General features: G+C 43.1%; 1 protein-coding gene across 5 annotated transcripts in view; it reads right to left on the bottom strand.

The window, feature by feature from the left end:
- The window catches only part of LOC129695419 (coiled-coil domain-containing protein 171-like), a 254013-nt gene that overhangs the window by 138562 nt on the left and 100436 nt on the right, over positions 1–15015 (bottom strand). For all 5 annotated transcript variants that reach the window (XM_055632349.1, XM_055632347.1, XM_055632346.1 and 2 more), the window contains exon 16: positions 3178–3676. In XM_055632349.1, the coding sequence (XP_055488324.1) occupies positions 3178–3676 (499 nt within the window). The remainder of the gene's footprint in view (positions 1–3177; positions 3677–15015) is intronic.

Raw genomic sequence — 15015 nt, 5'->3', positions numbered from 1 at the left:
GTTTCACCATATTCCTTTACACCTTGAGTATTGTGTGCAGTTTTGGTCTCCTAATTTGAGGAAGGACATTCTTGCTATTGAGGGAGTGCAGCGTAGGTTAACCAGGTTACCAGGTTACTGGGAATTAACCAGATACCAGGTTAATTCCCAGGATGGCGGGACCGACATATGATGAAAGAATAGATCAACTGTGCTTACATGCACTGGAATTTAGAAGGATGTGAGGGGATCTTATAGAAACATATTAAATTATTAAGGAATTGGACAGGCTACATGCAGGTATTTTTTTCTTGATGTTGTGGGAGTCCAGAATCAGCGGTCACAGTTTAAGAATAAGGGGTATGCCATTTAGGACTAAGATGAGGAAAAACGTTTTCATCCAGAGAGTTGTGAATCTGTGGAATGTTCTGCCAAAAAAGGCAGTGGAGGCCAATTCACTGGATGTATTCAAGAGGGAGTTGGATGTGGCTCTAGGGCTAACGGAATCAAAGGATAATGGGAGAAAGCAAGAATGGGGTACTGATTCTGGATGATCAGCCATGTGCAGATAATGGATAGCCTCACCTGGTGGCAGTACTGGGCCGTCAAACGGGCCCTACTCCTGCATCTAGGAAACTATGTTTAGGCCTCACTACTTGTCTGGCATTCAGGACTTTTAAGAATTACGGTGGAGTTGTAATCTCTTACTGCATAAATAGTGGTACTGCACCTGCAACTGCTCGGACACTACTCTGCAGACACTAGTTTAGGGGAGCCCAGAGGATCATTGGGTCTCCCTACCCTGTACAAGATACTGTTCCAGAGCCGCTTCAGAAAGCACAGGAATTGCCAAGGACAAACTGCACCCCCTCCACACACAGGATCTCTTGCCATCAGGCAAGAGATATCGAAGCATCCAAAGCCCGGACTACGAGGCTGCTAAACAGCTTCCTGCCACAGGCTGTGAGGCTGCTAAACAGTCACTCTGCACTCACAGTCACTTGACTTGACTCTGCGGCTGGCACGGACACTTTAATAACTGGCACTGGCCACTCAAATCAGCGGCCCCGGACATTTTTTATGATTGGTTTACAATATTTAACATTGTGTTTTTTACCTGCATTTAACTATTTATACTGTTGCATCAGGGACTGGATTGTTTTTTTTAGTGTTATTATGTGTGAAGTGTTTTTAAATTTCATGTGCGAGGCTCCGCTATTCACTGGGAAACGTCTTTTCATTTTGCACTGTACTTGTTGCTTGCAAGATGACAATAAAGGTTGATTGATTGATGATCATATTGAATGGCAGTGCTGGCTCATAGGGCCGAATGGCCTACTCCTGCATCTATTTTCTATGTTTACCTCTACTTGTCTGGCATTCCTTTAAGAATTACTGGTTATAATCTCTTCCTTCCTATTAGTCTTTCCATTTGTTCTCCTTCGCACTACCCTGCCACACTAGTTTAAATAGTAGCACTGGGGAACGTCCCTGCAAGGATATTGGGTCCCCTTCAGTTCAGGTGCGACCGTCCTCTTGTACAGGTCAGTTATGCCGCAGGAGATTCAATCATCCAAAAATCTGAATCCCTGTAACCTGTACCATCTATACAACCACTCCATCCATTCACCCCATCCTCCTATTTCTCGTACATGTATGCAACACTGGGCGTAATCCAGAGATTACCGCCCTCAAGGTCTTGCTCCTGCTATTTTTATTCAATATGTCACTCTGAATATGTTCTGCATGTGGCTTCCTGTACTGTTGCAATGAATCCTAATTTTCCATCTGGGCACATTATTATCCTCTGGACTCAAAACCAAATTCTCCAACTTTAGATAACACCTTTTGCTTTGCCTATATCAGGCCTTCTCTGCTGAGCATAGCCTATTAGCAACATATTGCACAGACGAAGAAGCATAATCTCATCCTAACTGCTAAATGTATTCATTTAGTCTCTGATAAAATGAGACTAAATGGTTCCCTTAACTTCTCTGCTGCTGTAAATTCATTTGTTTTCTCTCCCAGTTCTGACCAAGGGTCCCTGGACCAGAACGGTTAACTGTTCCCTGTCTTGTTGAGTGTCCCATTCCCACAGTGGGACAAATCCTATTGATTGAACAACAGATTAACCTGTGCAGGGAGGAACTGCAAACGCTGGTTTAAACCGAGGACAGACACAAAAAGCTGGAGTAACTCAGTGGGTCAGGCAACATCTCTGGAGAAAAGGAAAAGGTGACGTTTCAAGTTGAGACCCTTCTTCAGACTGAGAGTCAGAGGAAAGGAAAACAAGAGATATAGACGGTACTTGGAACAAATGAATGGAAGATATGCAGAAACAAACGATAATCAAGGAAATGTGGAGCTCACAATGGTAGACTGAAGTGGACTGAGTGAAGGTGTTCAGCAAAGGTGTCCAAAACTTGCTTTCATAGTTCGGGGCATTGAGTATAATAAGAGTTAAGAAGTCATGTTGCAGCTTTATAAGACTTTGGATAGCCGCATTTGGAGTATTGAGTGCAGTTCAGGTCATCCCATTACAGGAAGGATATGGAAATTTGAAAAGGTTGCAGAGGAAATTTACCAGAATGTTGCCTGGATTTGAGGGTTTTAGGTACAAGGAGAGGTTGGACAGGCTTAGACTGTTTTCTCTGGGACGCCGGAGGTGACAGAGAGACCAGATTTAAGTATATAAAATTATGAGAGGCATAGGTAAGATAGGCAGTCAGATAGGCAATTTTTTTCTCAGGGTGGAATCATCAAATACTATAAGCCATAGCTTTAAGTGTGAGATGGGCAATGTTAAAAGGAGATGAGCGGGACAGGTTTTTTTACACAGAGGGTGGAGAGTGCCTGGAACGTTGTAGCAGATATGTTAGTGGCATTTGGAATACTTTTGGACAGGCATATAGATATGGAGGGAATGGAGGGATATGCGTTATGGTCAGCTAGATAATCGATGGTTTTGACATCATGTTCAGCATAGATATTGTGCGCCAAAGGGCCTGTTCTTTTGTTGTACTGTTCAATTTTCTATACCTGATTTTGCTGTTCCTTCAATAACTTTCTAATTATTAGTGAAAATGTCTGATTTGGGAACAGCACAATCTACAACAGAGAAGAAATAGGCAGTTAGAAATGGAAATTAACAGCTATATCAGTAACAATCTGGAAAATATTGGCCAAGCTAGCACTTACTTGAACCAGTGAAAGAGGACTTTGTGTTGCCTGAGCAAACTGCAAGTCTTGGTTTGTTCTTTATTCCCTCACTCCAAGTAAACAGCGGCCTACATCCCAGACCAAAGGCTCGAAGTCTGTTGGCTGCTATGATTGCAATAACACTTTTTCGGAAAATCTGAATCAGTCCTCTTGGAGGCTTCTTCCTTTTCTTGGATTTGCTCGGATTTCCTTCCAGAGAAAGAACCTGGACAACAGTCCTGATTTCATTTTTGAAATATTCACACGCATTAATTTGTTCTTTGAGGAAGTCTTTCTGCACAGACAATTCACAGGATCTATTGTATAATGGGTATATAGCACCTGCCATCAGAGCACAAGCTGCCAGCAAAGCGACATGTTCCTTTTGTTTCTGAGACAATAATTTCTTTGTGAACGATAGTTCAAGTGTCAACTGGTCATTGACTTTCCCCAGACTGGAAACTTTTTCTTTGGCTTCTTCTGCTCCAAGATGACATGACTGAAAAATTATGAAATTAAGTCAGTCACAATTTCTATTCTATATAATTCTTGCAATTACAAAGTTAAGGAGCAGCTGCAATAGAAATGTCCAATGCATTACAGTAAATAAAAACAAAGTAGTGAAGGTACCAAACAAGTCAGATAGTGTCTGTGAAGAGAGAAAGCGTTTCTCACACAAGTAGGCATGAAAATTTATAATGGAGCAATACACACTATATAGATTAAAATGTTTCATTGGAGAATCAATGTGCCATGAAGTTTCAAAACCAAAAAAAAGAGGTAAATGTTCATACATCGAAAACGTTAAATTGACAGACAAGCTTTGTTCTTGTATTTTACCATCGGGAGTCCAAAAGAATTGTTTCATTTTTGGGGGTAATCCTTCTACCACCAATACCTTTCGATATTTCTCTGTATGATTTGAGTGTCATTAATAAAGCTTGTAGTTAATGCACATCCTTTATTTGTCCACGAGGGACTGGTGGTGAGCTAACTTCTTCAAGCATTGCATCTCTTGAGACAAGGGTGACTACGAGTAAGAAATGTCAGAATTTTGATTATCTGACAACTGGGGTGAACCCTCGGAAAGCGCCTGGTATACTCGGTTGTGTTCTAAAAATCTGTGTGGACCAACTGGCTGGAGTTTTTACAGACATTTTCAACCTCTCACTTCTGAGATCTGAGGTTTCCCACTTGCTTTAAAAGGGCATCAATAATACCGGTGCCCAAGAAGAGCAAGGTGACGTGCCTCAATGACTATCGACCAGTGGCATTAACGTCTGTGGTGATGAACTGCTTTGAGAGGTTGATCATGGCGCAAATCAACTCATAACGCGACAAAGACCTGGACCCACTGCAGTTCGCTTACCGCCACAACAGATCAACACTGGATGCGATCTCGCTGGCTCTCCACTCCGCTCTGGACCACTTGGACAACAAGAACTCATATGTCATATATTCATTGACTACAGCTCGGCATTGAATACAATCCTCCCCTCCAAGCTAGTTACCGAACTCTCAGAACTGGGTCTCTGCGCATTGCTCTGAAATTGGATCCTCGACTTCCTCATTCACAGGCCACAGTCTGTCCGTATTGGTGGAAATTTGTCAACCTCGATAAAAATCAGCACAGGTTCACCTCAAGGCTGCGTGCTCAGCCCCCTGCTGTACTCACTCTATACTCATGACTGCGTAGTCGGTCATAGTGCGAACTCCATCATCAAGTTCACTGACGACACCACTGTTGTGGGACGTATCACTGATAGAGATGAGTCAGAGTATAGAAGTGAGATCGACCGTTTGACCAAATGGTGCCAGCACAATAATCTGGCTCTCAACACCAGCAAAACCAAGGAACTGATTGTGGACTTTGGAAGGGGTAGGATGGGGACCCATAGTCCCGTTTATATCAACGGGTCGATGGTGGAGAGGGTCAAGAGCTTCAAATTCCTGGGCGTGCATATCTCTGAAGATCTCTCCTGGTCCGAGAACACAGATGCAATTATAAAGAAAGCACATCAGCGCCTCTACTTCCTGAGAAGACTACGGAGAGTCGGTATGTCAAGGAGGACTCTCTCGAACTTCTACAGGTGCACAGTAGAGCAAGATGACCGGTTGCATCGTGGCTTGGTTCGGCAACTTGAGCGCCCAGGAGCGGAAAAGACTGCACAAAGTTGTAAACACTGCCCAGTCCATCATCGGCTCTGACCTCCTTACCATCGAGGGAATCTATCGCAGTCGCTGCCTCAAAAAGACTGCCAGCATCATCAAGGATCCACACCATCCTGGCCACTCACTCATACCCCCACTGCCTTCAGGTTGAAGGTACAGGAGCCTGAAATCTGCAACATCCAGGTTCAGGAATAGCTACTTCCCCACAGCCATCAGGCTATTAAACTCAACTCAAACAAAACTCTGAACATTAATAGCCCATTGCACTTTATCTGCTTATTTATGTGTGTATATATATATTCAATGATATATGGTCACACTGATCTGTTATGTATTTATTTATGCCGACTATATTCTGTTGTGCTGAAGCAAAGCAAGAATTTCATTGTCCTATCTGGGGCACATGACAATAAACTCTCTTGAATCTTGAACTGAGAAATTACATCTCCCAGTCAGGATTTGGAGCAAAATTTTAGTTTTGGCAGGATTGTGGACGCTTGGAAGGAAAAGGAGAGTAAATTTGCTGGTACTTTTTTTACCATGTATAGGCTGCATCTGATGCCTTGATTATCATTGAACAGTACAGCATGGGAACAGGCTCAGCCCACAACATCCATACCCTACAAGAGGCCAGATTAAACTAATCTCTGTACGCACATGATCCACATCCCTCCACTTCCTCCATATCCATGTGCCGATACAAAAGCCCCTGAGATGCCCTTATCATATCTGTCTCCACCACCACTCCTGACAGTGTGTTCCAGCCACCCATCACTCTCTGTAAAAAAAAACCTGTCCCATGGATTTCCATTAAACTTTTCCACTCTCACATTACAGTTGTGCCCTATAGGCGTTGACATTTTCATCCTGGGGAAAAAAGTTTTAAGGTGCATTTTATATACATATATCAAGTCTTCCCTCAGCATCCCACACTCCAGAGAAAACAACCCAAGTTTGTCCAACCTTAGATAAAATCCTCTTAAACCAGGTAGCATTCATGTAAAATGTAGAAATATGGAACTGCGGATCAGGTTTACAAAAAAGGCACAAAGTGCTGGAGTAACTTAGAGCGTCAGGCAGCATCTCTGGAGAATATGGATAGGTGAAGTTTCTGGTCGGGATCCTTCTTTAGATTGATTCTGTCTTCGGGGAGGGGGGGGCACAAAGCTGGAAGAGAGGAGGGGCTGGACAAAGTCTGGAAAGTGATGTGTGGATACAGGTGAGAGGGGGTTCCCTACCTCCTCGACAGAACAAGGATAGAGTTCTCTTGGTCTTTACCTTTTACCCCGATAGCCTCCATTCCAACATATCGTTCTCTGACATTTCCACCACCTTCAATGTGATCCCACCACCAGTCACATCTTTCAATCATCATCCCTTTGTGTCTTCCATAGAGACCGCCCCCTCCACAAATCCTTGGTACACCTATTCCTTCCTCCCCAATACCCCCTCCCCAGCTACTTTCCCCTGCAACCACAAGGGATGTCCAGGAACCCCAGCAGGTGGGACAGAGTTTCACTTGCACCTCCTTTAACCTCATCAACTGCATTCTGTGTTCCTGATGTGGTCTCCTTTACATCGACGACACCAAATGTAAACTAGGCCACCGGTTTGTCGAACACTTGTGCTCGGTCTTTCAAAGCCTGCTAAATCTCCTTGTTACTAACCGTATTAACTCCCTTTCCCATTCCCATACTGACTTTTCTATCCTGGGCCTCCTCCATTGTCAGAGTACTCCAGCATTTTATGTGTTTATTGTAAAATTAATGTGTCTATTGCGTCAACCATTTACCTGCCCAAGTACCTTTTAAATGTTATTATTGTATTTGCCTCAACTACCTCCTCTGGCAGCTCATTCCATATAGCCACCACTCTCAGAAAATTGTATACTTTCCCCTTACTTTTGAGCTCCCAATGTACAACACCTCACACTTGCATGGATTAAACTCCATCTGTCATTTCTCTGCCCATTTTTATAACAGCTGTATTTTCTGACAGCCTTCCTTGCTATCCTCAACTCCACTGATTTTGGTATCACGTGCAAATTTACTCACAAACTCATCTACATTTACATGAAGGGTCTCAACCCAAAATGTCACCCATTCCTTCTCTCCAGAGATGTTGCCTATCCTGCTGAGTTACTCCAGCATTTTGTGTCTATCTTCGGTGTAAACCAGCATCTGCAGTTCCTTCCTATACATTTACATCCGTTGTTTATATATTTCGCATCCAGGAAGAATGTTGTCAAAGTATACAGTAGAATAAAGATCTACAGAAATGGGAAGAGGAATGGCAGGGGGGTTTAATCAAAGCAAGTATGGGCTGTTGCACTTTGGGAGGTCAAATGTCAGGGGAAGGTATACAGTTGAAGGCAAGACCCTGAGCAACATTGATGTACAGAGGGATGTTGGGGTTTAGGCCCATAGCTCTCTGAATTAGGCAACTTAATTGGATAGAGTGGTAAAGAAAGCATCTAGTATGCTCACCTTGATTTATTGGGAGATTGAGTATAAGAGTTAAGAAGTCATGATGCAGGACTAACATGTTGATTTTGCCGCATGATGCAGGACTAACATGTTGATTTTGCCGCATTTGGAGTGTTGCCTAGATGAGGTGATATTAGCTACAAGGCGTGATTGAAGAAACCTGGATTGTTTTCTCTGGAACGCTGGAGGTTGAGAGGAGACCAAAATGATGAGAGGCAGCATAATAGAAGCAAAGAGGCAGAATCGAATAGAAGGGTCTCAACCCGAAACGCCACCCATTCCTTCTTTCCAGAGATGCTGCCTGTCCCACTGAGTTATTCCAGCATTTTGAATAGGCAGAATAGACAGACAGAACCTCTTTCCAAAGCTGGAAATGTCAAAGACGAGAAGGCGTAACTTTAAGGTGAGAGGGAAAAAGTTTACAGGAGATGTGCAGGGTAAGTTATTTTTTTACAGAGACGGTGCTGAGTGCATGGGTTGTGGTGGAGGCAGATAGATAGTTACAATGAAGAGGCATTTAGATATGCAGGGAATAGCGGGATATGGATCGCACAGGTAGATGAGATTAATTTATCTTGACATCCTGTTCAGCACAGACATTGTGCCAAAGGGACTGTTTCTATGCTGTACCTTTCTGTTGTATGTTCTATGTAATTCTATCAGTTTCTATCACTTTCTCTGGCAGCTTATGCCAATTATGTATTACCCTTCGAGTCATAGGGTCATAGAGCATGGAAACAAGCCCTTTGGCATTACTCATCCATGCCAACCAAGATGCCACATCTACGCTACTCTTGGGCGTACCTTGGTTTGTCCCTGTCATTCTAAACCATTCCTATTCATGTACCTGTCCAAATGTCCTTTAAATGTTGTTAATACATCTACAACTAACTCTCTGTGTGAAATAGTTGCCCCTTGGGTTCCTATCTTCCCTTTCTCACCTTAAATCCTAATCCTTAAGTTCTTGATTCCCCCACACTGAGGGAAAAAGACTATGCATCCACCCTATCTATTCCTTTAGGATTTTATACACCTCTCTTAGGTCACTCCTCGGCATCCTGCGCTTCAAGGAATAAAGTCCTAGCCTGCCCAATTTCCCCCCTATAGCTCAGGTTCTCAAATCCTGGCAACATCCTCGTACATCTTCTATGCACTCTTTCCAGCTTAACACCTTCCTTCCTACAGTATATCAGAGTAACCTAAACTGGACACAATACCCCAAGAGCGGCCTCACCAATGTATTGTGCAAATGTAACATAACATCCCAATAATAAATCTATATTTTTAAGAGATTTCTAGCAAGCCTTTGGTAATTATAGAAATTAATTCTGCACTTTATCTTCTCTTGGCACTATCACTTCTCTTGCCATTTAACATCTCTGCTTTCCATCTTTGTTGTTCTTTCTTCTTCCGCCCTTTTCTTTATATCTTAAAATGTGTTTAATTATCCCCAGTAAGATTATTGACGAAATGTTAAATCTCTTTCTGGCCCCTTAGATGATTTGATGGGGTGAGTTAAGGTGTGTTTCTTTAAACACAGCTTTCCTTTAACCCTGTGAACTTTGATCTACCAATATATGTGCAAAAGCATATCATCATCGATATGCGTGCAAGACAGCTTGATTTACATATGTTTTTTTCTCATGGTTCGCCTGTGAATTCTCAATAAAAATGAAACAAAGGAGTAATGGCTTTTTTCAGTTTCAGAAAGTTGACTGTGTACTGAATCATTTAGTTGTTGACCTCCATCTCTTTTTCATTTTAGCAAGCTGTTTGCCTTCATAGTTTATGCCAAATAACAGATTAATAGTCATCGGTCCTTTCTGAACTCTTCAATATTTTTAATCTACAGTGAAAGTCTATTTGTTCCATTGAACTTTTTAATGGAGGAGAAATAGGATTTTTAAATAGTTGGCATGGACAATGGAGTCTTGCTAACCTTCTGGTTCTATGCTTAATTAAGACATAATGGGAATTACTCAAGAAAGCTCTAATGGCATGTCACTTTAAGTCATAGTCGAGTCACAGTTCGTAAATCAGAGGAAAATAATTATTCCATTCTGTCATTCACGCTTAGGCTAGTTACTGTTAGCATATTATATTATTTTGTCTAGACATTTATAGCAGTATTATTTTGTAGGTTTGGAGGTGGGCATTTGATACATAGATGGGCGTAACGTATATGAGGGACTCTCCAGATCAGACCAGCCACGGGATTTGGAGAGAAAATGATTCTTAGCGGATAGTACGAACGGAAAGCTCCAATTTGTATAAGAATAAAGAGGATCTGGTATGTTCATTTTTTTTGTCTGTACAACTACTTCAATAAAGAACCAATTAAGCTGGAAATTACGACTGGAAGATCCGTTTTTTCTTGTCTGCGTAAGACCACTCCCACCTGCCCGTTTAGTAATGGCAACTGAAAGTTGGACATTGGAAGTTTGAAATTGGCATTACACTGTCCATCGAGTTTACTCCACCATTCAGTCGTAGCTGATCTATTTTTTCCACGCAACCACATTTTCCTCCCTATTTGTAACCTTTACCACAATTATTAAGCAAGATCTTGTCAATCTCCACTTCAAAAACACCCAATAACTTAGCCTCCACAGGTGACTATGGCAATGAATTCCAGATTCACCACCCTCTGGCTAAAGACATTTCTCATCTCGTTTCTAAAGGTACGTCTTTTTGTTCTGAGGCTGTGCCCTCTGGTCCTAGACTCTCCCACTAGTGGAAACATCCTCTCCACATCCACTCTATCCAGGCCTTTCATTATGGTGCATGTTTCATTGAGGTCCTCCTCATCCTTCTAAACTACAGGCCCAGAGTTCTCAAACGCTCATCATACATTAACCAAATCATCCCCGTGATTATTCTTATAAAACGTCCTCTGGACCCTCTCCTCTGGACCCTCGTCAGCACATCCTTCCTCAGATATGGAGCCCAAAACATACTCTAAATGCGGTCTGACCAGTGCCTTATAAAGCCTCAGCACTAATCCCTGCATTCTGCATTTACCCCTTACACCGATTCAACCTGTTCTGCGGTATCCTGCACCCACTCCCAAATCCCTTTACACTTTTTGAATACTCTCCCCAATCTGTCAACAAGTCCTATTCAGTGCAGACCCGCTGCTTTGTTCTCTGTATTCCATCAAAACTTTTTGACTACTGCCCTATCTATCAAATCTTCATGCTTTACTGCCCTATCTATCAATATCATATCCTACAAAGCCATCAATTCTATTATCCGAAGTAACATACAATCTGAAAAGTAGCAGACCCAACACTGACCCTTGCAGAATATCACCAGTCACCAGCAGCCAACTAGAAAAAGCCCCCTTTATTCCCATTCTTTGCATTCTGCCATTAAGCTAATTTTCTCTCCATGCTAGTATCTTCCCTCTAACACCATGGGCTCTCATCTTGTTTAGCAACCTCACATGTGACATTTTATCAAAGGCCTTCTGAAAATCCAACATCCACTGACTCTCCTTTATCTATCCTCCTATTTACGTCCTCAAAGAATTCCAACAGATTTGTCAGGCAAGATCTTCCCTTAACAAAACCATGCTGACTTTGACCTATTTTATCATTTGCTTCTTTGTACTCAGAAACCTCATCCTTAATAATTGACTCTGAAATCTTACCAACCAGTGAAATTAGGCTAAGCAAAATCTCTAAAGCTACCTCTTTCAGAACCCTGGGATGTAGTCTGTCTGGTCCAGGTAACTTATTCACCCTTACAGTTTTCAGTTCTTCAGTCGTGAATTGCAGAGAATGATCATAAGATCTTTGATGACAAGATCATAAGATCTTTGTTTGAAGAGGTGTTGATGATAAATTTGCACAGCAGAGAAGGAAATCATGTGGTGTGTGGTAGTGAATTTCTGTGCTATCTAGTTCTGGATTCCAAAATTCCAACTATTCAATAATTGCCTATAATATAGATGACTGGATCAAAGTATCAAATGTTATTCTAGGTGGAAGTAAATATGGAAATAAGGGGTGAATTATATCTGCTTGCCTTGATCTAATTAGTATAGGTCCTACAACCTGGCTCGTCCCATCTTTACTGAATCTCACACTTGAAAGGCTAGCAGGCAATAGGTATAAATTCACTTTTAATCACACTATTAAAGAGAGTAAAGAATGTTTTATTGTAATATGTCCTAGATAGAACAATGAAATTCTTGCTTGCAACAGCACAACAGAATATGTAAACATAATACAATGTAAACAATAAATGAGAAAAAAAGTTTGGTGTGTGTGTACATATATATATACACACATACTCACATATACACATACATACATGTATATGTACCCATACGTTCACATAAAAAACAAACAATAATGGTGCAATAATAACAATAATAGTTTATGTAGTTCAGAGCTTATTTGGAGGTTGTAGTGTATAATAGCCCAATGGCTGTAGGGAAGAAGCTGTTCCTGAACCTGGATGTGAAATGAGTGTGTGGCCAGGGTGGTGTAGGTCTCTGATGATGCTGGGAGGGAAAGATCAGAACCCGTGATGGACTGAGCAGTGTTCACAATGTTTTGGACTTCTTTGCTCCAGGGCATTCGTTACCAAACAATGCGGTGATGCAACCAGTCAATATGCACCCTACTGTTCGCCTGTAGAAGTTCAAGAGAATCCTCTCTGACAAACCGAATCCCTGCAATCTTCTCAAGAAGTAGAGGCGTTGATGTGCTTTCTTTATAATTGCATCAGTGTGCAGGGTCCAGGAAAGATCTTCAGAAAGATGCACACCAAGGAATTTGAAGCTTTAGACTCTCTTCACCATTGTCCCGTCGATATAGACAGGTTTGTGGGTCCTCATCCTTCCTCCTCCAAAGTCCACAATCAGTTCTTTGGTCTTACTGACATTGAGAGCCAGGTTGATGTGCTGGCACCATTTGGTCAGTCGATCGAACTCACTTCTATACTCTGACTCATCACCATCTGTAATTCGTCCAACAACGGTGGTGTCATCGGTAAATTTTAAGATGGAGTTCGAATTTTGTCCGATTACACAGTCGTAAGTATAGAGTGAGTAGAGCAAGGGACTGAGCACACAGCCTTCGAGGTGCTCCCATACTGATTGGTATTGAGGAAGAACAGACTGTGGTCTGTTGATGAGGAAGTCGAGGATCCAGTTGCAGAGAGATGTGCAGAAACCAAGTTCAGTGAGCTTGGTAACAAGCTTGGAGGGGATGATGGTATTGAATGCCAAGCTGCAGTCTATAAACAACAGCCTGACATATGTGTTTTTATTGTTCAAATGGTCCAGTGCAGAGTAGAGAGCTGGTGAGATGGCATTCTCCGTTGACTTGTTGTGGCGGTAATGAGTCAAGGTTCTTGTTGAGGTACGAGTTGATATGCGCCATAACCAACCTCTCAAAGCACTTTATCACCACGGATGTTAGTGCCACCGGTCGATAGTCATTGAGGCATGTCTTGGACCCTCAGTACAGACCACAGACCTCATTAATGAGAGGTTGAAAATGTCCTCAAAATCGCCAGCTAGTTGCTGCACAGGTTTTGAGAGCATGACCAGGTATACCATCAAGTCCAGACATTTTGCAAGGGTTCATCCCCCTGAAGGATCTTCTGGCGTCGGCCTCTGTGACTGTGACTGTAATACCATCAGGGCGTATTGGGGCTCGGGATGGCACATCAGTGTTCTCCCTGTCAAAGCGTGTGTGGAACACATGGAGCTCGTCAGGGAGGTATGCTTCCCTGTCACTTGAGCTGCCCCGAATTTGCCTTGTAGGAAGTGATGGTATTCAAGCCCTGCCACAGTTGCCGAGCATCCGCCTCATCATCTTAGAGCAAAAGTCCCGTTTGGCCTTATTGATGGCCTTATTAAAGTCATATCTGGACTTCTTGTACACCCCTGCCTCACCAGACCTGATTGCCCGGGACTGGTTCTCTGAAGAATGTAGATCTCCTGGTTCATCTAAGGCTTCGGGTTAAGAAACACTTGGATGGTTTATTGTAGGAACACACTCCTCCACGCAATTTCTAATGAAGTGTGTAACAACTGGGGCATATTCATTCAGGTCCGTTGCCGAGTTCTTGAACATTGCCCAGTCTACTGACTCCAAACAGTCCCGTAGTTGTGCCTCTGCCTCCTCTGATCAGGTCTGTGCAGTCCTCACCTCTGGGGGTGCACTCTTCAGTTGTTGCCTGAATGCAGGAAGAAGCAGCACCGCTGAATGGTCGGATTTCCCAAAGTGAGGGCGAGGGATGGAGTGATAGGAATCTAATGGTCGTGTAGCAGTGGTCAAGTGTTTAATCCTCTGGTGCTGCAGGAGACATGTTGGTGGTAGTTTTGGGAATGATTTCTTCAGGTTGGCCTTGTTGAAGTCCCGAGTCATGATGGTAAAGGCTTTGGGATACGCTGACTGGTGTTTGTTGACCATGGCATGCAGCTCCTCCAATGCTAGACGGATGTCTGCATGGGATGGGATGAAGACCGTGGTCAGGATGATGGAGGTGAATTCCCTCGGGAGGTAGAAGGTGCGGCACTTTACCACTAGGTGTTCCAGGTGTGGGCAGCAGTAGTTAGACGGATCCGCCATTCCTCAGTGCCACGAAGAATTGACCACGAGGCAGACGCCCCAACCTCTCCCTTTCACCATTACCTGCATTCGATCCATACAATGAATGAAGAAATCTTCAGGCTGGATGGCTGAGCCCGGGGAGCTGGGGATGGCCATGTCTCTGTGAAAGTGAGCACACAGTATTCCATAAGCACCCTTTTGTAAAGCAACCTTGACCTTAAGTCCTCCATTTTATTTCCAGTGATTAGCCAGTAGAATGGTAGGGAGAGCAGGTCGTAGTCCACTGCACTTCAGTCTGACGTAGTCCTGCCTGCTGGCCATGTTTCCAGACACAATGGAGGCCTCCCTGATGTTTCCAGGTACTGTACTTAATGTTCCTGCGATCCTCCGCGAGGTCGGGTATCCCCCTGCGATCGGGAATTCTCTTGCAGTCCGTAGCCCCGTTGGCGTCGGTAGATCGCAATAGCGCTAATGTGTTTAAATGTATTAGCAGCTTGTTAGTTGCAGCACTGATGTGTGGTGTTTGTTTTATACAGGTATGTTCAGAACTACTATCTTTGATGATTTTCTGCTGTGCTGCTTGCAACATGTTGCCACAGAGAGGCGCC

This window comes from Leucoraja erinacea, chromosome 3 (assembly GCF_028641065.1).
Source record: "Leucoraja erinacea ecotype New England chromosome 3, Leri_hhj_1, whole genome shotgun sequence".
NCBI lineage: Eukaryota > Metazoa > Chordata > Chondrichthyes > Rajiformes > Rajidae > Leucoraja > Leucoraja erinaceus.
This window is presented reverse-complemented; position numbering and strand designations above follow the sequence as displayed.